The 26,756-nt window shown below is 49.9% G+C and overlaps 1 protein-coding gene across 1 annotated transcript in view; it reads right to left on the minus strand.

Annotated features, from left to right (window-relative positions):
• The window catches only part of SRGAP3 (SLIT-ROBO Rho GTPase activating protein 3), an 85,057-nt gene that overhangs the window by 40,492 nt on the left and 17,809 nt on the right, over positions 1-26,756 (minus strand). Inside the window, exon 2 of the mRNA XM_082288970.1 lies at positions 3,255-3,447. Coding sequence (XP_082145096.1) covers positions 3,255-3,447 — 193 coding nt within the window. The remainder of the gene's footprint in view (positions 1-3,254; positions 3,448-26,756) is intronic.

Here is a 26,756-nt window from a genome sequence, read left to right on the forward strand (position 1 = left end):
TGGACCAGAAATGGGTTTTAAGATGTTAGTAACTGATTACCAAGTAACTGATGATCTGTCATTTATATGTTTGCTTAGCTGTGCTTAGAACGAGGAATAGAAACATTGATAAGTTGATGTAGGGAACAAGGACAATTACCAATTTCCTCCCTTGGTGGGAACCTGTTCAAAAGTCACGCAAGAGGAAACTTAGAAGTCACTAAAGTAATTAGGATTGTTAAAGTTCAAAAAGGCAAAAAGGTCAAAATGAGGAAGATGAGTTACTTCATCTTTTTGAGACCACTGACCCAATTCAAGACCACTGACTCCATTCAGGACACACACTATGCATGCTTAATGACATTTAAGCTCATTTACATATGAAGTGGAGAATGGGAGGTGTTAATGTTATGAATATGCATTTGTATTTTTGATATTCATAATTTTTGTAAATAAAAAGCTTTGTGTTTGCTTGGATTGGGGCCCTGCATCTTAGGGAGCTATCACACGCAGTGCCTGGTGCCAAATAAAACATACACTTTCTAACTCTAAACTGTTAGAGAGATTTTGTCCATCTCAGTTGGATATCGATATTCATATTTTGGTAAATCATCAGGTGAACACGTCAAAAAGGCACATTTTCAAATGAATGCTGTCAGCACGTCGCCCCCCTCCCCTGAACGCAGCCACTGAGCTTCAGGGCGTGATCTCCTCTTCCAGCTGTACCAGCATTGCCACGCAGGGATGTCCAGTGGCACACAGGCACCTGTACCACACCAGAACCCCAGCCAGCCCCTTCCCAAACTGGGTGCTCTGGAAGATGGCACAGGAGGAGAGACATCCCTGGAAAGAGAGTTTTGCTCATTCTTTCCACTCACACTAAGAATATGGCTGTCACTCCACTGCAGAAGGGCCCTTTGCCACCCAATACACTGTGCTGGTTTTAGTCCACTAAAAAGTGCTCATGAAAGGGTTCTGCATCCAACATTTCCTCCAAGTGTCTGTGCACAACATGAACACACTCAGGCATGCTGGAGGGGACAGCATGGCGACTTCAGACACCTCTGCATGCACGCACAGACAGAACAACCGTGTACAGAAACTGGGACGAGTCCGTGGACCTGGAACCACCATGAGCCGCGGCACTGCAGTGATTGCCAGATCCAGGGCTGGGCACAGCCCGCTGCACACGGCTACACGGGGACAAAGGAGCACTGAAGGGACCGTAAATCCTCAGCGTGTCACAGCCTCATCAGAATAATGACACACATGAGCAGCTGGGGAAGGGGTGCAGATGAGCCTGGTAAGGGCAGGTACAGAACAGTCCGGAAGAAAAAAAATGCATTAAGGGAGTCTCTGGACATGCAACTGACAGTGAGGACTCAGCAGGAGTGAGCAATGAAATGAAGCTGACCTGATTAACACCACCACCACCAGCACTTGTGCCCAGGTGTTTTGTAACAGTGGAGAGCCACTGTCACCTGTGGACACTGCAGAGCAGCAGCTTCCAGAACTGTAAGCAACAGAGAGCCCTAATACTGCTCTGAACTAATGGGTGAGGCTAGACATCCCCTGAACCTTTGTGGGCTCCATCTCTGAACCAGAACTCCTTACTGCCCAATTCCTTGGTGCACACTGCAGCACTCGGCACCACACAACCAACACGCAACAGTCAGATGCCAAAAGGACAGAGAAGATCTGAACAGCAACTCATCAGCAGCAGGGCTTGGCATAAGACAGCAGTAAAGCCTCACACTGGAGAGACTGAGTAAACAGATTAAATGGGATTTAGTAATATGGAATAAATAGGATTTAGTAATGTAACAGCAGAAATCACTGCTCTTGCAGCTGAAACGGGAAAAAAACCACCAGGGGTTAGAGGAAGAAAAAGACCATGAAGAGCCTGGGGCTGGCAAAGAGAAGGGCAGCAAGCAGGCAAACCCCAGGCTCTCTGTGAAATGCACTGAACAGCAGCTGCAGTCTTTGGCCACTGAACTGAATGACATGAGTTTCATCTGGAACAAAGGGCACAATTCCAGCCGAAAGACTCTTTCACAGATACCGCTGGCAGAAGAAGAGAGAGGGACCAACACTGTGGCCCAGGGAGGAAAAGGCAGAGAGCTCGAGCCGAGGTGCTGCAAGGGGAGCAGCCAGGATCAGCACCCGGCTCCATGCAGCCAGTGCTGCCACACAGCCCCAGAGCACAGCTCCTGCCGGGCACATCCGTGGCACCGCTCGTGCTGCCCAGCGAGACCCCCGCGCCCCCAGCACCGCTCTCCTCTGTGGCAAGGGACAAAACAACCCCCAGCAGCTGCTGACACCCAGCAGGAGCACCAAGCATCGTCCCGCAGAGCCCAGCCAGACACCTCTGGCCTGGCACACACATGGGCATGCAGGGAGCAGGAACCAGCCCCCAGCAGCAATGGGGCAGTGGCCTTCACAGAGCCTCGAGGCCACCAGCCAGCAGAATGGCACAAGCCAGCACCCTCACCACACAGCAGTCAGCTCCAAACTGAAATTCCACGTTTGTTTTTCTTTCTATTTTTTTCAGATATTTTTTGTTTTAGCCAAGCTCACAAGTGTGGTTAAACTGAAAAGAAGCTGCTTTTGAAAATGCATATTTACATATTCATGGCTTTCACAACTGTATCACTGGTTTGATACTCACACAATCCCAGGACCCAGTTCATACATCCTACTTCAAAGCTTTGTTTCACAGTATTTCCACTAAGGATCTGCCTGCCTCCAGCACCATACAGCTAAGCACAGAAAAAACACATACTTTATTGCAAATAAACTGCAGTAAATTCCACTTCCAGAAACTGCTTTCAAGCCTGAGCCTGCCAGTGAGCCTGCATGAAACACGCAGCACCGGGACAGCTGCGGACTGGACTACGCACAGAAACCAGAGGTATAGACCAGGCCCACCACTATTTGCACAATCAAACCAGTGGCTGAATTCAAGACCCTTCAAAAAATCAAGGGGTTTGACTCCTTCCTGTCCCTGATTCGTATTCTTGTTGTATTGCTAAAGAAGTGCACAGTCAGTGCAATTCATGCAGCACGGGTCAGTGACACTGTGGTGGAAGTCTTGGAAAGAGACATGTCCAGTTTCCTCTGTGAGCCCCACACAGGGATGGGACAGACGAGGTCACCGCTGACATGATGGACTTTACTCCACTTTAGGACTGTGCAGCTACAAACCAACCTTCAGTGCTCACAGCAACCTCTGCCCATCATTTTGCACCAGTTTGTCCCTGGGAACACCCACTTACTTGAATTGGTGCTCTCTGGAGCTGCGGATCTTGGAGGAGAAGCGCTCAGCCAGCTTCTCCAGGCTCCGGGAGTACTCCAGCTCGATCTCGGCCTTCCTGCGGAAGAACTCCTGCAGGTCCTGCAGCAGCTGCAGGCGTGACTCTGACTGCTGCTCCAGGCATTTGAACTGCTCCACCAGCTGTGTTCGGATTTCTGCAGGCACACAAGAGAGGAGAAAGAACAAAAGACATCAGCAACAGACACCAGTCATGAAGGTTGTCCTTCCTTGTCCCAGAGCAAACAGCACAGCTCTGCTGGAGTTCCCTCCAAGCCCTGGGGTGAATCCAGGGTTTGATAAGGCCAATGGATCTGCATCCCAACGGAGAGCAGAACAATGCTGCTGACCAGCCTCATATTAACCCTTATTCTTCATCAAAACAAATGGTCTTAGGACACTGAGACCAACCTCAGATCTTTCAATTGTCTTTTGAAACCAGAAAACGATACTTCTATCTCTCTGGTACTACCCGAAATCACATACTATTTTCATATAAATATATTATTTCTTGATAAATGTCCATGTGAATACCTCCAGGATGGCCAGCACTGACCTTAAGGAAGCTGGTACTGCCAATGCACCCTCCTCTCCCCCCATCCCTCTGCACTGCTGGGTTTACCAACAAATCCAATGCGGCTTTGGCTCAAAGGCTTAAAAAGTCTTTCACACCTTCCAAATCCCAGCTCAAAAACACAAAAGGTTTCATCTATTCCAGGTTTATTTGCTTTCCCATAAGGACCTTTGGACACCAGTTCAGACACACTGCAGCCCCCTTTCCCAAAGTGGGCTCAGCAGTGCCTGGAGGTGCCTGTGGAGTGTGGGGAATGGGCTCACTGGGCAGCTGGTGTCTCCTGCAGCACCGGGGTCCCTGCTGTGTCCTGCAGGGAACAGGCACGGCAGGAACAACAGACAGAGCTGGTCTCCAGTGCTGACTCTCCCTGGCACTGCCAGAACCCACCCCTGGGCTGCAAATCCCCCACACGGGTCTGATCCCACAAGACAGGCAGGCAGTGGGGAAGGGAGCACTGCTCATGGGAGCAGCCAGACCCCTTGCCCTGTCTGCAAGAGAAGCAACACAGCACCTGTGGCACAGGATGTGATGGAAATACACCTCCCCAACTCTTCCCAACCTTTCCCAACCCTGGGCAGGGTTTCTGCAGCTCTGTGAAGTGCACCTGGCCAGGACACCAGTGCAGGAGCCACTCACTCTCTTTGGAGCAGCAGCTGAGCTCTGCCCAGAGGGACAGGGACCCCAGCAGGAGGGGGCCTGCAGAACTGAAAAGAAAGGAAAAATGAGACTAGGTGATAGGAAAATCTATTCAAAGTGAGAACAATTGGGCTGAGCAGGCTTTGGGGAGCAGCTGCACGGTGGAGGGATCAGAGGAGTTGGAATGGCAGGGATCAGCTAATGGAATGGGTCCATGTGCTGCCTGCCTGTTCCCAAAGCCCATGGGGAGAGGCAAGAGCAGTGCCCAGCTCCCCACTGCCACACACCCCCTGGCAGAAGGCAGGTGAGCACACCTGAGGTGAGGCAGCTCCTTCATGTGCTCACCTTGAGACCCTTCACTTTCTTCCCTTCATGACAGTGCCCAGAACAGCCATAGCACTTGAGGCCATTTTAGTCTACCTACAGAAACAGCCTCTTTACTGCTCCTAACAGATATACAAACAATCCACAACACACAACACTCCTTTGTCTTTCCCTAAGGATTGTGAGGAGGTCTATTTTTCTCACTTTGCTCACCTGTCGCTGGTGGACCCCAATACTTGCAGAGCAGGCCCAGCCAAAAGCCAGCAGGGAAGTTTGGCAGCAGGAGCACAGCATCACATCTGCCCCCCTTGCCGTGGAGCACCCCTGGGCTCGAGGGGGCCAGGGCAGCACAGGGCAGCCCACTGACACCTTGGGGAGCACCCATCCCTCCGTGGGCCCATGATGGGCCAGTTCACTGCCACAGTAACCACACCACAACCAACTCAACTCTCTCTCCTGACCCAACACTGTTCTTTCCTTTCCCAATTAGTGCCCAAAATCCTGGAGTACTTGGCTGACTCAGCCTGGATTTTCTGATGCAGCAGGAGCTGGACTTTCCCAAAGTGCTGCTGCAGGACTGCAGCATGTCAAGCTGTTGCTGCCTGTGTGACAGGGCTTAGCCTGTACCGAGAAGGAAGTCACAAAATCTTTCTTTGGCAAGATGCCTAGAGCTCATCCTTGGTTCCTCCTGCAAGTTCAGCATACTAGGATGACAAACAGTACCTTACCCACAAGAGTCCCAGCAAACTAAAAATGCCTGCATGGTCACTGAGGCACTCAATGACACAAACAGAGACAATACAGAGGTGTCATTCCAGTGCGTGGAAGAATCTTCAGTACCTGTGTATTACATGTACACGAGGCAGGCTGGCCCTGCCCAGTCCCTGCCAGCACTGGGCTGTCCCACAGCCTCACCACTACAGCAAGATCCTGTCAGACAATCATCACTCCGTGCTGGATGCTGAATTAATAAATGATGGAGTAATGATGATGCAAAGCGGTGACTGAAATCATGAAAGATTTATGAACAATTTCAATCTGGTATTTTTCAACATTTCTTCATATAACAACTCTCATGTGAGTCTCAGCTCTGGCAGCTTGGCAGGTTAGCTCATCACTGGTCACTTAACAGTGACAGTGGGACTTGGAGGATGCATGAAGGTCACCTAAAGCCAAAACTCCTCAGAAATAAGAAATGCTAAATGCTCCAAAGTTAATCACCTTACATGGGACCCTCCCTGGGCACTTTCTTTATGTCCTAAATATACCATGAGAGGATAGCACAACTGTTCAAAAAATGCCTCCAAGGCTCACAGCCAGCGATGGCAAGGGACTCAACACACAGCACCTGTCCACCAGCAAAGCCCTTTGCTGTTCCTGAAGGCTGCCTGGAGAACCATGTTACCATCCCTGCAGAGCCCGAGCACTCCAACTCCTTTCTAACCTACATCCATCCCATCTGCAGCCACAAGGACACTGACACAGGAGCCGGCAGGGCCGAGGCCCCTGCAGAGGAGGAAGGGTGAGGCACAGCAGGGATGCTCAGCACAGCTGCTGCCTCTGCCCAGACAGGGGTTTCCCTGAGACTCTGGGCATCTGCTGCACATAGACAAAAAGACATTAGCCCTCCCTCACAGCAAGCTGTAGAAACTCCAAAATGAAGGACAATTCCACTCCATAGAGAATGCTAGAGATACCTTTAAAAGTTAAATTTTCTGCTAAAAGAATGCAGAAAAGGAAACGAAATTGCAAACGAGGTCTCACAACAACTGGTATCAGAGTGCCTCAGTTTTTATTCTCTCCCTGCCCACTTTGCTGGGGTCCAGCTCTCTCTGTCCCTGGCACACTTCGACCTTTGTCAACAGAATTTCTTTTTTTTTCCCGTGCCTGTAATATGTTGATTTGATACTTCTACGTTTCCTTGCAGGAGTTCATCAGGTCAGCGCCAGCCCAGCCTGCAGAGGCAAAGGACAGGCTCTGCGGGCACAGGGAGCTGCCAGCCGTGACCGTAAAGCCACCCAGTGACAAGCCATCACACCAACAGTGGAGATGGGCACTGACCCCAGGGGCTGCTGCTGCATGCTAAATGGGAAGGGTTTGTGTAGAAAACAAAATGAGAAGCTGCTGGCATCATCAATGCAAAGACAGACATGGTGGCAGAGAGAAGGACATCGCTCAGTGCTCCAAGGGTCCCTGGGAGTCAGCGCTCCCGGACACAGCCCCGACAGCTTCTGCAGCCATGCTACATCCATCCTCTCCATTGTGGGGGGATTCACAGGTCTGGAATTCCAACCTTCAACCAAGTGCCAGTTATGTTTTCCACATTAGATAATCTCTCTTCAGCACCCAACCCCAAAAACCTTACCTTTGGCTCATAAGAAGGAGTTTCCACGGTGAACAGTCCTGTTATTTAAAATGCAGAATCAGGGGTAGAAAATGAAGGAAATCTGATTTCCTCAGCATTTCTGCAACAGTGACAGGGACGCTGGAGAAAACAAAATTCCTTGGCAAACCAAGGAGAGCAGCAAGGGTCATTGTGGGCTGTGGAACTGCTAATCCAGACAAGAGAGGGAACATCTGTATCAGAACATCCAGGGATTTGGTTTTTGTAATATTTCCAAATCAGTCAGCCCGTATCACAGCCATAACTGCTCATTATCCTCAGGCCACATGAGATGCTGGCAGCGTTCACATTTCCAGGCTGCCAGGGTATGGCAAAATCCCTCATCAGTCAAAGACCCCCAAGAATGTCCCCACCCCTCTGAAACCCAGCAAAAGGCTTCTGAGTGCTGTTCCGAGAAGGAACCGAGTGACAGAGCACGGGCTGAGGTGCCCATGGGGGGATAAATCCACCGCAGACTCCCTCCCACTGCCAGGAGCCAACTGGTACCCAAGTGTGAGAGACAGACACGATTTACATTCAGCCTTTGGCAGGTCTGTAAATGAACGGCAACATTTTAAAAACTGGGGGGAAAAAAAACCACCAAATAAAGAAAAAAAAGTTTTAAAACATCACCGCAAAACTTGCCAGAGCTATTTAAAAGGTAACTCAGGAAAACAACAGAGAGCAAATAGAGGTGCTGTCTGTTGGGAAGAGGACCCAAGAATGGAGCAATTTACAACTAATGAAAGAGTATCAGCATAAGATACAAAGATGTGAATTTGATACAAAGGAAATCAGGTGAGAAACTGGAAAAATCAGTAAGATTCTGGGTCAGCCTGGGCAGCATGTCAACGGGGCTCACAATGGGCCCCCAGAAGAACCTATTCTCAGGGGCATTTCCACTGGAAACACAAACCTTCAGAAACCCTGAAATTCCTACAATCACCACCATGGCAAGGCAAACTCCCTGCCTGAGGGAGCTCTGCACTGCGTTGGAAACAGACACTCATCAGTGTGCCAGGGAAAGGGTGAACGGAAGAAAATTCCCCAAGCCTTCACAACACATCAGAAAAGTGCTGTTTTGGTCTATCTGACATCTTGGCCAGTAGATCAGGGTAAGATTCATTTTTTCCTCTCCTTGGCTGTTAACCTCATCCATTCCCACCAGTGAGGACAATGTTGGCAGCCATGCACACAGCCCAGGAACACTCACATACATCCAAACAGCATGCCTCTGACACCAGGGATGAGACTGGGTTTGACAAAGAGCAAAATTATCTGGGACAAGCCCTGGCCAACTTGAGCACTCATATTAGAATCACCATGCTTATGTGGAGAAGTCAGGCCAAAGACCACGCGCTCAGCTCCAGGTCGTTACGAACATGCTGCTACTCCAACTTGTCCCACTCTCAGCTTGCTAAAGGGTATTTTCCATATGGTCTCATTTTTTAAACATAACAGTTACACTGTAGACAAATGCCATGAGATCAATGCAACTTTTACCAGTGTTAGTCATTATTATTATTATTATTATCATTCACTTATTCTTTGTGTTTCTGTATGGTTCACATATCTCCCTGGGAAGCAGCATCTCTGACTTCCAGGAATTCACAAATACCACGCTGAAATCCCAGCTCCAGCTCCAATGTAGCTGGGATTTCATCCTCTGGCAGTAAATGGAGCTGGTGAGACAATCCTTTCCCCGGTCAGTTATTTTGCAAGTCTCCCTCTCTTCCCAAGTAATGCCTGGCTCCATTACGTTGTACCTCCTGTGCTGATACGTGCCAAGCTCCTCAAACGGCATCAGGATGTGCTGCAGAGTTAATGGATAGGCAACACATGTGAAGTTCAGGATGAGTTATTAAATAAACCCAATTCTACACAGGCAAACACTGGTGAAAAGCAGGCAGTGGAAAATCCTGGATAGTTCAGACTTGCAAAGGTTGGAGCCTAAGCTGACACTCGAGAGGCCATGGGAGCCAGGCGTGCACCAGCTCGGGGAAGCCTGAAGCCGTGGGGATTGGTGATGCTCCAGGCAGCAGAGCCGGCTGGGAGCCCTGCACGGCCCTGCCCTGCCAGCTGCAGACGGGAGCCGGGCCCGTGCAAGCGAGCACCTTCCTCCTCCTCCTCCAGGAGATGTCGGGTTTGGCACAACACCCCCTCCCCAGGCCCGCCAGGCCAGAGCCACGCTCTGGCTGCTCAGACAGGGACAGACAAAAGCAGAGGTTTCTCTAGCAACGGGCTGGGATGAAAGCTGCCGGAGCCTCCCGCTCCTCCCCTGCCGGCGGGGAGCAGGACAAAGCCCGGCTGCCAAGTCCCCAGCCCGGAGCTCCGGGTGCAGCCACACACCCCCCCGGCTGGGTCGGGGTGGCTGCTCCACGATGCTGAATTATCTGAATTATCCGTCCAGGAGAACAGTGTTGTCACGGATCCTCCCGCCGGGCAGCCTGAGACAGCCGCTCCTCTAACATATGCTTCACCCCACTGATTTGTGACAAGTGAGAAAATGTGCTTGGCAACAAAAGGCATTATTTTCTCACAACTGGGATTAGACCCAATAGTCCATTGCAAATATAGTACAGCAAGCTGGACTCAGGGAGGATCCAATTCTTATACAAACACAAAATACACTAACAAGGCCATTTGACTCTCAATTGTTTTTATGCCCCCTTCAGAGTATCCATGTGCTGCCTTCCCCAAAAGTCCAGCCCTCTTCATAACAGAAATACCTCGGATGTATTTTCCAGTGCTTAGTCATCCCGTGTTTCACCAGCACACACCGTTTCCCTTGAGAGAGCTCTCACACACACACACAGAGCTAATGCAACTGGAGCCTGGATCCAATATGAAACACCAGCGGGCTGTTCCACCAGGAAAACCCCTGCTACAGGCAGGTGTTGCCAGCACAGCCCCAAGAGCGGCCAGAACCTCTGTGAGATCCCAAGGAGCTGGGCTCAGCCCCGCAGGCAAGGGACGTTGGCAGAGTTTCGAGAGCCCAGGCGTGTCCATGGGATGCTCCCGCTGCCAGCACCTCTGGCACGGTGCTTTCTGTGCACAGCAAGCCCCCAACGCCAACACGGGGCTGGGAGCAGCAGCAGAGGGATGCAAGGGATGGGGCTGCCAGAGGACCATCAACCTTGTGAGGAGCTGAATCCAGGCAAGACTTTGTCAGGTCCCAGCAGTGACACTACTGAGCTTGAACAGCCAAGGAGGTGCAGGGCCCACGGCCTGGAGCATCCACAGACAGAGCTGCCAGGGGCGCATCCATCCCGCTGCGCAGGTCCCTGTGGAGCCAGCCGGAGGGGACCTGCAGTGAAAGCAAACAGCCCAAAGCAAGCCAACAAGCCTCCCCTCTCCTTCCTTCCGTGTGATTAGTAACATCACTACCTAGACAAAGACAGGAGATGTGGCTCCTGGTAAAACAAAGAACAAGACAAGCCTTTTATCTGAAACGAGATGTTCCCAGTTAAAAAAAAAAAAAAAAAAAAGAAAGGAAAACACTTCTCTCCAGTATGAAAACAACTCCTGTGGCACTGGCACTTCTCAGGTTCTTTTCACGCGTGTCTTTAATCCCCAGCCCACGCCTGACCAGCAGCGCTTCATGTGCACAGCGCCAGTTTTCCCTTGTACCTGCACCAAGCCCCCACACTGCAACTTGCTGGACTGTGAGGCAACATCTCCATCTGCAACTACTGAGAAGGAAAGTGAAAGTGTAAGAAATTCTATCTTGAACCCAGTGACGACTTCTCTCCTGGGAAACCCCTGCCCTGGAGAGGGCCCAGATCAGGGCACAGGGTTGTCCTGGGGGTAGCTTCCCCAAAGGCTGCTGTGGGACCATGGGGTTTCAAAGCCTCAACTAGCAGCCCAGGAGCTAGGAAAACACCACAATCATTTTGCTGCTGACCAAGACGGTTTTAGGACCCTGCCCAAGCCCCTGTTTGCTCACCCCTCACTCCTGGAAGGGTATAGCCAGTTCTCGGGGTTCCTTCAAGTTCAGACTGAGCATCCTGGTGCAGGATGGGCTCCCTCCACACCTCCAAGAAAAACATGGCCAAGCCATAAGGAAAAACTCCATTTCTATAGGGATATTTGCATATACAGTTTGAAACACAGCATTTTTCCCTTGGAATTCACTGGAAGAACGCAGCAGAAGTGAACGGCTGTGCTGGCACCCCTCGGAGCAGGGCACGGGTGTACCGGTGGGTGGGTGCCCAAAGACATGCACCCCATCAGGGCCAGATATAACACCTAAACACCCATCATCCCAACAGCTCCATGCATGCCATCAGTTCCAAGGGGCAGTGATACACTGGCCGTGTGCCTCCCAGCAGTGCCACAGCGGGCAGGAGGTGACCACCTTCTCCTGCCAACACGGGCAGCAATGCAGCTGGGCCAAGCTGACCACAGCCCACAGCTTGGGCTCTGCCTCCTGCTCTCTCCAGTTACCTACAAACTTTGCTTCTAACAAGACTCCCCCAAAACCCAACTCACCCATCACAAAATGAAGAAGCAAATAACTCAGTTCAGTGTTTTGCGCTGCCCTGACCCAGACGGGCACACATGCGGCCAACAGCGGCTACCAGGGTGCATGGTTTGGGGTGGGACTGGCTTTCATCAGGCTTTTTCCATTTAAATTTCAAGTTCGTGGTCATAGCAGTGGCTACAGGAAATATCTCTGTGCATCCCCTGCAAGAGGCCCAAGCAGTTTGTCAGCACAAATGGGTTGATAATGGCTTTCCAGCCACCTGTGAGGAGCATAAATTCTACACTGTGTTCCCGAAACAGCGTCCTGGTGCAATCCCAGCAGAGCAAGGGCCTCCTGACCCCCTGGGAACTCAGCCAAACGCACAGAAGCTGAGGCCTAGGCAGCGCTTAGGTCCTACCATGAGATCTGCTGGCTCCAGTATCCCAATAGCAACAATCTTTACCCCACCACAACACCTGGTCAGAAGGGTTCAGCAGCACAGTCCTGCTCGCCCTGTGGTAGAAGCTGATGGCTCTGCTCAGGGACAATACACAGCACACAGCCGCTTCCTGCAAAGCAACACGAGCCAAAGGGTCCACTGCTGTGATACTCCAGCTCTCCCAAGTAGAGAGAGTGGAACATCATCAGAGGAAAAAACACCTGGCAGCCAAGCCAGCCTCTTCCTCCTGCACCCCACTCTGAGGGTCTGCAGAAACCAGACTGAGAAGCTGACAACCCGGGCGGACCAGGCTCTCCAGACACAGTACAGTGCTTTGGAGAAACATCTGGAGCTGAAGGAAGCACCAGGCACTGTTGGTGGTCACCTCACTGTCACTCCCCCTTTCCAGGGCACAGTGTCCTTGCTGGGGTGTTGCAGTGGGGATACTGCAACATGCATATACCAAACCAGGAGTCCCGTGGAAAGGAAATATATATGGACAGACAGATTCTTGGTAGATGTTTCAGAGATGTTTATTTCCCCAGCCGCATGGCCGGAGCTCTGCCCAGGAACTGTTCCAGTCACCGCACCAAGGGTCCTTCTGCCCGCGCAGGGAACACAAACCAACCAATGGGAACGAGGCTGAGCAGGGGCAGGCAAACCCCGTGTCTGTGCCCTCAGGGCCCCTCTGCCAGGGCTACACGGCAGGGGAGGGACCCCAACACCTCACCCGTTTTATTTTAATAAAAGGAGAATGAAAACAACTGGATAAACATAACAAGAACAGTTTCAAGACAAAACAAGCCACCCTCCTGAGTCTTTAAATGTCCAATCAGATTCTGTGGAACATCTTAGGGCTGACAGAAGGGAGACAGAACTCTCTGAGCATGCTTTGTGGGGAAACTGAGGCAGGAGAGGGTTTAATTTCTTGCCTCCCACTTTTCATCCCCCACTCGGCATTGGAAAGGGATTTTTGGGGAAACAATTGGCAAAAGCATGGTTTTGTGAGGGAAACCATGGATGAAAAAACAGATTAGGAATACACTGGGGGTAATAGGACATAGGGTAAAAGGGAAAGGTGGGATTAAGAAAGGGAGACTGTAGGGGGGGTTTACAATGGAGATATTGTCTAACATGACTACAATTTTTTGCATATATACTGCCTTTTACAGGAACACCATCAGGCCCAGTGACCTGCGATGCTTGTAACCCTTTTCTCCCTAGCACAATTTTGAATTCCACCATCTCTCCATCTCCCAAGCTTGGGATGCATTTTTCAGGGTTATTCTTTTTAATAGCAGTTCTATGCACGAATATGTCTTGCTGGTTGTCACACCTTGTTATAAAACCATAATTTTGCTTAACATTATACCATTTTACTATCCCTAAGATCTTAGCTACTATGATCTTTTCCTTTTTCCGAGTGGCTGCTGGTTTCTGTCTCGCTGCATCTTTGCTCTCTCTTTCGGTCGCTCCCGTGTTGGAATTGCTGGAGCTGCTGGGGCTGCCGTAGCTGCTGGTGCCTGCGTGCTCTTCCCGGGGTCGCGTTCGGGGCTGCGCGGGCCGGGCCGCGCCGCTCAGTTCTCCGTGCGTCGCCTCCTCTGGTCGCAGCTTCGCTGCCGCTGCCAGGCGCTGCACCCACGTCTCGGCCGGGCCCCCGAGCGACGACTCCCCCGTGCCCTGCTCCAGCGCGCCTTTCGGCCGGGCGCGGCTCCGTTCCACCGCCAGCCGCCACCTGCGCGCTGCCCCTCTCGGCCGGGCGTTCCCGGGGCTCGCTCCACCACGCGCTGCGCGGGGCCGTGCGGGCACTGCCGGGTCTCGCCGCGCCTCGCTCCGCCACCAACACTGCGGCTCCCGCGGCTCTGCCCGCACGCGGGAACTGCCTCGCTGCTGCTCGCAGAGCGCTCGGTGCACGTGGCCTGGGCCGCACGGTCCCTGCGCCAGGCTTCCCTTCGCCAGGACACAGCTGACATTGCTCAACAGTCTCGGTAACTAAATAATATTCACGAAAATATTCTTCCATCAGCATATATTTTGACTCCAATATTAACTGTGTCCAAACGGTTTTCCAAAAGCCCTTGGTAATAATTAAATCCCAAGAAACATAGAAAAAGTTCTTAAACAACCATGCCAGGAAGTGTTTCAGTTCTTTTTGAGCTTGAATTAAGCTAAAATTTACAAATCGTTGTTCAAGAATCATTTTAAGTTTAAGATAAATGTCCATATGCGGCTCTGAGAGCCAAGAGTCTTCCCACGGTTCCTCCATAGTTTAGATATGGAATAGCAAAGCAAAACCAAGAAGAGGAATCCAAAGTTTCCAGGGTTTACTCACACAAATCAGTCGCTTAGGGATCGGGGATCGTTCTGCTCACAATTCTCCACCATTATGTTGCAGTGGGGATACTGCAACATGCATATATCAAACCAGGAGTCCCGTGGAAAGGAAATATATATGGACAGACAGATTCTTGGTAGATGTTTCAGAGATGTTTATTTCTCCAGCCCCATGGCCGGGGCTCTGCCCAGGAACTGTTCCAGTCACCGGACCAAGGGTCCTTCTGCCCGCGCAGGGAACACAAACCAACCAGTGGGAACGAGGCTGAGCAGGGGCAGGCAAACCCCGTGTCTGTGCCCTCAGGGCCCCTCTGCCAGGGCTACACGGCGGGGGAGGGACCCCAACACTGGGGTTCTGGCAGGAAGCAGCCATGTGAGAAGAGGACTGACAGGGAGGTGGATGCCAGGGCAACACACCTGTCCTACCTGCTCTTGCCCACCAGCACAAGGTACACACTCCTGCATGGGGGGATTCCAGCCCAACACAACATGCAGCTACTCCAGACCTTACACAGCATGTAAACATGACCCAACAGAGAAGACCTTCCATGGAGTGTGTTTGAACCCCAGTGGGTCAGACCACCTGATCCCAAGATTCAAGGTGATGCCTCCCTGTGAATACAGGAGAAACTCTTCCCCATCATCCCTTTCTTCCTTTTAACTGAAGCACAGACACTCACCCTGCAGCAGCAGCACTTCTTAGGAAATGACTGTAGCACGGGCAACAGGTTAGGCCAGATTTAAAACACTGGCAATTTTTTTCCCCCTCATTTTTCACAGTGATATTCAAAATGCAACGAAAAAGAGTCATAATGTTTTTAAAATAAAGCAACTGAGTCATTTTTTGCTTTTATACTTTTAGAATGTAGCTTAATAGTAGGGCATTCTTTGTGAGAAAAGCAAATGTAGGAGGAGAATACCCCTGATAAGAGATGGGTAATGATTTCCTCTGGTTAGAACCACCACACAGGTACTTCCGTTCAACTGCTCACCAGAGTGTCAGAGAGGGGAATTCCATCCCACTAGAAATGACACACCACAACTCACCCATCTTTCTGGGTCACAAAACACCTTCCTAGATGGCAAACAAGCCTCCTGCTACCAAATAATGAAAGATCAAATGTAGCTGCTAAGACAGCACAGGCTCCTGCTATACAAACTGTGCAAAAGGCTGGTCTTACCTGGGCTGTGCAGGTTTTGTAATCCAATTCATTGGTGGCTTTTAAATTAGTTGGCAGTGCCATGACAAAAGGCAAAATCACAAACCAGACACAATGCCAACTTCTCTCTGACCTGCACTCTGAAAATTTCATGGCATCAACCTTTTCCCCAGAAAACCTCTCAGATCAAGTTAGTCCTGGCCTAAGCAGACACTATGCTTATGACAGCACCAAACTGGGCTTAAGACTTATGCGATGCCTACAGAGCAGCCCCTCGTTTAATGCAAAGGAAGACGAGAACAGCTCCTCACTGTCCAAGAACAAAGATCACAGCTGATATAGTTACAACGAAGCCTTGAAATGATTAATAATAAGCTTGGCAAGCACAAGAACAAGGTGACAAAGCTCTGCCACCGAGAGGCACAGCAACAGCAGATCCCACATGCTGCTCCTCATGCAGTCCCCTTCCCTCTCCTGTCCCTGCACGGGATGGCAGCCGCTGCTGCTGGCAGGGTGGTGGCATTTGTCATATACTTTGATACTCCAAATCCACAGGAGTTACTGATGAGGGATTTCCCTTAAAAGCTGGCTCTAAATGCAGATCTGGAAGTGGCCAGCCTGGCTCGTGAGGAGGCAGCAGGGAACAAGTGTTTTGGGTGAAGCACAACACCCAGTTCCCTTCCACAGGCAGCACTGCCTGCACGACAGCCCGTGCTCCTGGGACACAAGGAACCAAAAAACCAACCAAAGGAATCCAAACAGTGTTTATTGTTAACTTTAGCTGAGCCTCAAGGCCAAACTTCCCCCAGATCAAGACTGAAAACAGATATAATGATGTGTTGCAATTATGTTCAATTTAAGAAGAGAAGCAGCACTTCAAACCACACACCACATGTGCCAGATGGGAAGAGAGAGCCGGCCAGGAGAGTGCCCAGACCAGGGATCAATGCCAATCACAGCTTCCCTGGCTCTGGGAACACCGACCGCAGCTGGGCGGCTGCCTCTCCAGGTGCTCTCAGCATGGAACCCAATGTTGTCCAGGGATACCATGGTCCTTCCTCTCAGACTATGGAGAAGGCAAACCTGCTTGCAGAAGAAATCCTCACCCAGAGGAGGAATGGCTGCAAAGCAGAAGGGGTGGCAGGAGCAGTGTGGTTCACGCTACCTGCCTGCTACCCTTTATCACACACAAAAAGCTCCTTTCACAATGCCCACTGACTACAGATATTAGCAAAGGGAAACTGCAGGGGGGGGCGGGGAAGCTGAACTCCAGAGTCAAAATCTCTTTTCCCAATAAGACAATTTCAGCCGAGATTAATCCATAAGCAGACTGGTTTTCAAGTAAATGTATTGCAAATTTTTCTGTGGGGCGTCAGCTGCTCTCCCGTTGTCTCCATGCCAGCCTCTAATGAATTCAATGCACTGGTGACTACACTGTTTTCTAAAGAACTTGGCAAGATGTTCAGCGTTATTAGAGAAGAGAGAAAAAACAGAGCAGAATTTAGTCATTTAATACTCCATCTTCCAGTAACTGAAGCAACATCCCGGTCCCATCAAGATCACTGTGGACATCCGTCAAAGGCAGGGTGATGGTACAGGAAGAACTGATGGGGAGAACAGCCAAGTCCACCTGTCTGAATCCAAACTTCCCATTGGATGTAGTCCACCTAAAACCAGCACCAGGATTAGTCCAGGATCACTTCAGTGCTGCTGAAGACAGAATGCAGCCCAAAGGAACTGAAGCAAGAACACATTTAACCAGTCTCTTAAAATATATCTATTTTTTACAGCCACCCCTGAGCAGATAGCAGAGATGTAGAGTATCCATTAGTGGAGATGTGGCTGGTGAAATGGAAACGGGGAAAGGCAGGGGGGAACCAAAGGAGAAGCAAAGTGAGCCTTGGCATGCGGATGTGGAGCAGACCCAGGGACTTGGTGAAGGTGCCCACTCTGCTGGGAGCAATGCCCAAGGGCCAGCAGGCACCCAGCCTGACCCACAGGCAGGCAGAGGGGACAGGGCCTGGGGGCCTGCCCTGGCCAAAATAAATATCTGCAGCAAGAGAGGAAACCTGCTCACACTGCACAGTGCTTCAGGCGAGCTCTGCCCTGTCCCACCACAGTATCTGAGCTCCTTCAGCCTCAGCCCAGGGCAGCTCCCAGGCTGCCTGGCACTCGGCACAGGAGCTGGTTTGTTTCACTCTGCACCCTACACAGAAAAAGGGCCAGACTGACCCAAAGTCATTCTTTTCCCTGCCTCTCTCTGTAAAGAGAGGCATGTGCAGAGCTGAAGACTGGTAGCAGGTACTGACCCACATCCTTGTCAGACACTGGAGATGTGGCTGATCCTCACTTTGGAGCTGTGGTTTACCCACAGGAGTCAGCACTGGGACCAGACAAGCTTTAGGGGCTAAATTCAGGCAGAGAAGTGCGTATTTTCATGTTTTCTCCTGCCTGGCACAGAGCCCAGCCAGCAGCACAGCAGGTTATATCCAGGGACGACCCTGCTGGCAGTGAGACACTGATCCTGACCCTGGATCCCTCCATGGCCACACAGGTACAGCCCCTGTGTGCAAGGTGCAGGGCACAGGACCCGGCAAGCACAGGCACAGTACAGCTCCACACTGTGTCCTCCTCCAGGGAGCACTGGAATTTCCAGAGCCACTCCAGCTCTTTGCATCACTCAATCCTTGCCTGCTTCAGCTAAAGGCTCCTGTCAGCAGAGGGGCCCGTGCCCATCCCACCCTGCCCACAAGGGCCTGGCAGTGACACTGCACAAGGACCCCAATACTGGCCCCAGTGAGAGCAGCTGGGCGTGGAGGAAACCCCTGGCCTCAGCTGCAGCATCCTCCTGCTGCTTTTCCCACAGCCCTTGGTACCTCCCTGTCTCCTTGGGAACAGAGACTTGTCCACTTGTAATTCACAGCCTGAACTGGTCACATCTGCTGCCACTTTTGTCTGACCGCGAGCAGCACTGAGGGAGTAAATCTCATTTACTGTCCCTACACCCTGTTGTCTGGGCTATGTGGCCCTGCACTGATCACACTGATAGGAAGGAGAATTTACAGGACTGAAGGTGGAGCAAGACCCCAGAAATGCTCATTAACAAAAGACTTTCAGGGGGTTGGGGTTGGTTTTGTCGTTTGGGGTTTGGATTTGGGTTTGTTTGTTTGTTTGGGGGGTTTTGGTGTTATTTTAAAGAAGCCAAACTTTAAAAGAGGTCCATGCCAAACCTCCAGCATTCCAAGATCCCTGGCAATCCTTTGCTGCCTGCATCTTTTGGGGAATCCCCACCTCCACCAGTCCCTCGTGCCCCACAGCCAGCATTTCTGCTCAAGCGAGCTCTGTCCCCAGCCACTTCCCAGGCAGGAGCAGGAAGAGAAGGAGGAAGGCGGAACAGCTGCCTTTACCGAGTTTGTGCCTCCTCTGTTTTTGTCTGTTAGGAATACAAGGGATGCAAAAAAGCATTAAAAAGAAAGAGCCAAACAGATCTCTTGTGTTTGTTCATGATTTAAGAAGAGCAAAGGAAGCTTCACAAGAACAGATGGTGGCTTTTTCCCCCAGAGAAAACAGCCCTTCTGACTGCCCTCTTGCACAGCCGGCATGAGCTCCAGATCCTTCATCTGTCCACTCTCCAGCGTGGAAACAGCACATGGGAGGCACCGGGATCGGCTGGAGAAAGTCTTTTACCCACTGAAAGCCCTGAAATGATGTAACCAGAGCTCTGGGCTTGGGGCTATTAAGATGCAAAGGAGAATGCATTCAAACTGGAAAAGAAAGAGCTGAACAAGAATGTGAATGCTGCCCTGAGCCACTGAGATGGAATAAAGGAAAGATCATTAAACGGTTCACTTCAGCACCTCACATTCCTTAATTCAGGCATGGAAAGATTTCACAGATCATTAAGAGAGCGGACCTTTGCAGACAGTTCCTGGAGCCAGCCCCATGTATCTGTGCAAGTTCCCCAACCTCTGTACAGCCCTAACAGGATCAAATATTACACACACAAATCAGATCAGATTACCCAGCAGTGCCTTCTGGCCTGAAAAATCTGTGCATTCATGGATCCACTGAAGCAATTCTCTTCCAGAGTAATGCTTTACATGCATTAAAAATATAGGATAATTCCTTTAAGAACTTTTCATCTCACATCTCAAAGCATCCTATAAATGGTAATCATATAAGCCTCAACATCTTCAAGAAGGAGGGAAGGATTACAAACCTAATTTTACAGATAGGATAAAACAAATCTTTCCTTGGACACCTCTGCCATTGCTGTTTCCCACTGTGCCTTTCTGCAGTGGAGATGGGCCTGAACTTCATTTCAAGGCCAAACTGCTCCCAGTCCGAGAGGGACACAGCAAACAACAAGAAAAATTAATTCCAAAGCAGTAGACACAAAGTGAGGAGTCTGTAGGAATTGGCAAGTCCAACAGCAGCAGTTGCCCAGTTTCTTTTATTTGTTTGATTTAACATTCCTAAAAATACCTTGGGCAACCGGCTCCCTGAAGCCTGTACCTGGCACAGCCAGCTTCACACTGACCAAAACCTGTGCACCTCCAGGGTCTGATCCAGTTCCCTGCTGTGCCTCCAGACCAAAACCTCCTGAGCATTCCCGGAGCCTAATCACACTTCATTTGGAGCATGTCCTCATCACCCAGAAATGCTGTTCTTCCATGTCCTCTTGGCTAACTAACTATCTCCACTGTGCTTCTTCAATTTCAGCACAAAGGACCAGGCCAAAGGCAAGTGCAGATGCTCTGCTCATTGCCTTCATCAGCACTGACCAGAAAAGCCTCAGCTGCTGCTAGGGAATCAACAGTGCTGCTTCATTCAGAGCCTCTGCCTCAGAGATCAGCAAAACATCAGCCCAAGGCTGACAATGCTCTTCACTCCTCATCCTTTCCCAGGAAAAGAACAATATTGGAATAGCAAGGGAAAGCTGTGCCGTGACCAATGAAAGCACATCGTCTGACACCAGTTCCAGCCAGCCTGGAGCTTGCAGAGAGGAAGCAAAAGGTAGGGAGGAATTTCACCTTCCCAAGAACCAGCACAAGTCTCCCCAATGGCTGCAAAGGCAGCCTCAGGCAGCACCAGCAGTCTTGGGGTGTTTCAGGATGAATAGAGACCTGCAGAATCTCACTATTGCAGCGCTGAAGGATCACGTGGATATTCAGAAGGTAACAAACATGCAATAGAGAATCCAACAGCTGTGGGGAGACTGTCTCCAAAGGGCTTTCCATACCAGACAGGATCCAGCTCAATACTTCACAACTTCCTCATGAACTCATCATTTACTATAGACCTGGAGCAAGTTCCAGACTGCAGACAGCTTAGTTTGAGGCTAATGATATGTTCCACACTGGGATCACTGGGTTGTGCAGCTGCCACCCACAAAGCAGAGATTATCGCCCTCGCTTGCTTCATTTCTTCAGGACGAAGTGATCGTATTCCTGCCTTCTAAAGGAACGGAAAATCAGCATAAAGCATATTGTCTGCTCTCACCATCTTCCCCAGCATCCCATTTATTAGTGGGTGCAGAACCAGATGGTTACAGATAAACAATACCAAAGAAAACACAGAAATAGCCTGGTGTAGTACAGAAGTGTTAAATTCCCACCCAGAAATAAGAAAGGGCATTAAAGGTACTTGGGCAGCTCCAGGGGAAGTGAGTCAGCAGGCAAACGCAATCCATACGCACCAGAGTGAATGGCTTTTCCTGAAGAACCATCAGGACAGAAAGAGCTCCCACAGCTACAGCTCTGGCTAAAATCAGCTGTCACTGCAGGTGTCCATCACTTCCAGAAAATAATCCCTCAAATATTTCACTTGATTCCCTTGGTATGCAGAGCCAGAGCTGCTGCAGCACTGTCCCTGCAGGACTCTCCTGCCATGCTTGGCTTGTGTCACACGTGTAAGGAAGACAAGGGCTAGATGTAAACATTCCAGCATTCCTTCTGTCGAGGCACTTTATTTAAAAAAATACCCTCCTTCTGCTCCCACTCTGATGTGCAGAGTTCTCCAACTCTTTGAATTCACATCCCTTCATACAAGGCAACAATACGGGGCTTGCAGCTTGGCTGAGATACCAGCCAGCTTAACAACAGTCACTTAAAAAATGAAGTCATGCATCATCCTGGCAGGGTGAGCAAATAAAGACTGTCATTTGTTTATTTATGTGAACTGTTACTGAGAGGCAGACCTAACCCTTGTTCAGATCTCCCCAACAGGGTCAGCTGTGCCATGGCCTGACCCACCTCAGCTGCCCACAGGTGCTGGGTGAGGAGGCATCGTGGGATGTCAAGGGGCAGCCTGTGCCCCTTGTGGAGTTTGGTAGCCATGCTTGAACCCTGGGCTATGGACACATCTGCCTGTCCTGTACAGCACTGCTGCCACGCTCCCCTGCCTTCACCTGAGCCCTTGAGACTGCACCTTGCATCTACAATACACCAGGAACTCCCATATTAACCACCTGCAATGGCTTTACTGCAGCTGCTGGCTGTCAGCAGGAGTGCTTACCCATAACAGCCACACTGACGAACATCCACGAGCCCATGGGCTACTGTGGGGACACACTGGCCGAGCTCAGCAAAGAGCCCAGCCCTCTGCATGCCACAGAGCTGGTGTCTGCTCTTTCCTAGATCCTTCCTGAGCAGATTGCTAATTGCTCCTGATTTTGCTTTTCTAAAATAAGCACAGACCACAATCTGCATAAATGCTGCAGAAAGAGTAATGAACTGCCCGCCCACCTGAAATTCAGACTCGAGCAAAACACACAGGAGACAGAAGGATGCAATGAGCCACTGGCAACCCTCACCATGCCACTGCCACCCCACCTGAGGACAGGGAGAGCAGGGGGGACATGGGGACTGTTCCAAATAAAGCCATGGATTTCTACCTAAACTAAGAACTGAAAACAAAGAGTAAATGGAAGCACAAGAAACCCCATCACTCTGGCAAATGGGGACAGCAGAGAGAAGCATGTCAGTGGGCACAGCGCTGCAGGAGTGGGAGAGTGGAAAGGAATTAAAAATTAGACCTATCAGCCCCTGGTTTCTACCATTCACTTAAAAAATACACAGCTGCAGATGTCCAAGGTGTAAAAGGAAGCAATTACATACACAAACCTCCCCACAAATAAACATCTCATGACTTTATCACCAGATAATCTTCAATACCAAAAGCACATGAGAACATTATTTTGCCTTTCATCTTTCTGAATTGTCAGCTGTGACCATGCCACTTCCATGCACACCCCCCACCTGCAGCATGCAGGCACTGCTCCCCTGCTTTTGTATCTCCCAAAAACACCACACAGAGACAGTTAACACAGTTGTTCTAAAACTCTGTTAAATTAAGGGTTTGTTTACTGCTGTGAACTCTCCCTCCAGAGTGCTGGGAATACGGATGCAAAACCAACCAGTGCTTGCTCCAGTGCAGGTGAAGTGTCCCTACACCTGCACGAGCCTCCCCTGCCACTGAAGCACAGCTCTAAGTCATTTCTGATTTTTTCTTCATCTAAGGGAGGACCTAAGAAAATCAACCATTTAGCTCTAGACTAAGCATCTGGAGAGCACCTTGTAATTACCTGTTCTGGTTCTCTTCTCTCTGACAGCTTCTCAAAACACATGTGGATCCCGGTACATCCCAGAGCCTCTCAGCTCCCTTCTCCCCTGGTGGCCCCCCAGCTGCAGCTGCTGCATCAGCTCCAGTATTTATAGCCCCTCTCTGCTGAGTCACTACTGTTCCTGGCTTATTTAGAAGCTGCTTTAACTACATTTGCTTTTGACAGTGTCACATTCATCACTCTCACGTGCAATTTTGACAGTTTTCCCTTCCAAAACTGACACAGAAGAGACATCCTTTGCTTCTCTGTGTGGATGGGTGGGGATGTCCAGAATTTCTTTGCTTTCCACTTTCTTTCCTTGTCCCAACTTCAGGAGTTCAGAGGAACAGAACCTGGCTAAATCTGATAGAAACACTATGAGTTTGGCAAGAGAGCTGAGATAAGGCAGCCAGCTCAGGATGTCTGGTCTGAGGTGAGGGCAGCTGAGCCACTGCTCCCTACACTGAGCTCATGGGCAGCTTCTCCTCAGCCCTCTCTCCTGGGTGTCTTTCCATGTGGCCTTAGGATTCATCCACACCATGCTACTAACATTGCCAACACTGACTCCAGCTAGTTGGAAAGAGATTAAAGAGAGCAATTAGTTACAAAGACAGAGGAAAGATTTGCTACAGGTTGGTATAAACAAGCTAAAACAGAGGGTTTAGGCAGCAGCAGTGCCTTACACACATCATCATCACTTAATGTGTTATTGCTACCTGTGAGTCTGTATTCCATATGGAATTTTTTTTACCCCAGCCCTCCCAAAATCCGCTTCTGAAATGCTGAGTTTCTCTGAGCAGGAATCTTGAACTTCCCTTGGCCCTGAGATCATCTTGAGGGGTCAATATCCTCAGGCAATTTTAGCACATTTTTAGGACAGGGTTTGACATTGGAACAGGCTTATAAAAACACATGGAACTGATGCTCCCTGTGCACTCCCTGCAGTGACTGACAGGGTCTCAACCCCTTCCAACCCAGCAGCACCACACCTGCAGTCCCTCCGAGAACCATTCCCTTTCTCTCTGCTTGACCTACATTACCAGAAAAGCTGCTTCTCCTGATGTGTCAGCCTAAGAGTGAAAAAGAAGAAAAATTACTTTCAAAAGCGTTTCTCTATCACTCCTGCATGTAACAAAGCCCTCACTGACAGCTTGACAAAAATCTGGCAAAATGTTTTCCAATTGAATCAAAAAAAAATTTAAGCACAAAAGTTGTTACACAAGAACCTCACATTTATCAAAATACACACTGAAGTGACCTCAATAACAAGGACAAGTCAAGCTTAGCAAGAAGAGAACTTAATGGTCTTAATATTTGCTTTGTCCAAGTAGCCTGTGGGCTCAGCTACTTTAAACATCATTTCCCGAGCCTACATAATACATGGGCAATATGTTACACCTTGGGAGCATTCCAAACATGCGTTCTCTCTTCTGCTCTAACCCTCCTGTGTTTTGAAGGCATCAGCCACCATCTTACCCCCTTAAAATGGCAGAATGTGCACAAAAGCTCTCTGAGTGCAGCTGCTCACCACCAGGCTCCACCTCACACCTCTGCCTGCTCCAGGGGCAGAGTTCCCTTTGTGCTTCCCTCTGGTATCATTTATCCCGGGAAACAACATCACAAAGGGGCCACCTCCCTTCTCACGGGGAACTCAACAGCTCCTTCAGAGGCACCTTTAACCTCTGCCTTTCAGACATCCATCACCACCTGCTTGGATGGACTCACTGAAGAATAGGAGTCCCTCGGGCTCCTCCCAAGAGCTGGCCTTTCCTTCCTTTGCTCCATGTGTTATTTCTCATTCTCTCCCACACATCAAATTGCCTATTTACGTGATTCTGAAGTACGTTTAGCACCATCTCTTCACTCACCTAGACCTGAACTGGAGCCTAAAGACTCACCTAAACCAACACTGTAAAATGCCTCCTCTCGTCTCTCCAGCAAGATGAGCAAACCAGGTGTGAGGGAAGACAAAAGGCAGCCTGGAAAGGTGGAGATGGGGGCACGCACAGGGACAGGAGTCAGCCTCAGCGCGTTTGGGATTCAGCCCAGACCCCCTGTGCACAGCAGGGTATCTTAGACACACTGGGGACACATTTCCTCCCTGCTCCGAAACCATCTCTGCCCATCTTGGCACAAACAAGACAAACTTGCCCATGCGAACAGCTTGCCATCACTGTTCAATAGCACTTTATGGACTAAATAACCCCCTGAAATTGCAGCTACTGCTGCCAAGGGGTAAGCATGGAGTAGTCCAAGGAATTCTTGAGGTCCCAGATAGGGGATCTCATGAGTTCAGACCCCAAAGTGAAAGAAAACATTCACAATCTTTTTATGTCAAAGTATTCTTTGCTATTGCACATCCATGCTTACCAAATGATTCATAGATCAAATGAAGTAATGAAGAACTGCTGGTGGAAAACTGTATTTTCCTCTTCTCCTTATGCTGCACACAGACTCTTTAAAGATACAAAATTTCAAACAAAGGTGGCAGCATGCTGTCACTGTTCCTCACACGAATTCCTAATTTTATGATTACATCCTGCCATCAGTGCCAGGAATAAACAGAAGTCTCCAATCCTACAATAACTGTGTTCCTCCTTTAATACAAGCCTCTGGTGGAACAAGTCCCACTCTATCACACAGATTCAAAGCGTGTCCTCATTCCAATCTGACAGCACAAAGCTGAAGCAGTGATGAACTTAGGGGCTCACTTATTTAGCCGAAAATAATGCACATGGAATGCGGAACAGTGTATTAATGACGTGCAGCAGAATCCACAGAGCCAGCCTGAGCAGCATCCCAGCTTCATATCTCCTGACAACACATTATTCCAAACTAACAGAACTGACACCCACCCCTCCCTGCACATGAAGCGTGTAACCAACCCCCTGCAAATGTTCCTCAATGGAGATTTCTTCTCAGTTACTAAAATTCTGACAATGTCAGCAAAATAATCCAGGAGCTATATCTGACACAGCTCAGTGGTGTTTGTTTTCTGCGCAAGAGCCGTTCCCTCTGTGAGACACTTCCAATCAGGGATGACTTGTGCTCACTACAAGCAGCCAATATTGACAGGAATCACACTGGGCTGTGGAGCTGCTCCTGCCGAGCAGCACCAGCTGATCCAACACTTGTACCAATCTGCACAGGAGCCGTTTCAAGCTCATTTGAAAAACAGAAGAATGTATCTCCCTGAATTGAGAAAACAAGGTTTTAGCCACTGAAGCATCACGAACACTAACCCTATATATGCTTGTTGCTCTCCTCCTCCAATATGTGCATAACCCCCGGAGCCCCATCTCCCCTCCACTGGTCAGCCTGTCCTCTGACCTGAACTGAATCCTGCCTTTTCCTGCCCATCTCTAACGATTACTCACTGCACATCTCTGTCTACCAAGGCACTCTTATTTCATCACATCACGTTTGGCTTTCAGAGCAGCATCTGTAACCCAGAGCAAAAGAACACAGTCAGTACTTTTAGGCCATGAGTCCCATGTGACACTCAGATTTTCATCTGCATTGCCTAGTTCAAAGTCAGAGAAGACTCTT

Source organism: Coloeus monedula, assembly GCF_965178545.1.
Source record: "Coloeus monedula genome assembly, chromosome: 11".
NCBI lineage: Eukaryota > Metazoa > Chordata > Aves > Passeriformes > Corvidae > Coloeus > Coloeus monedula.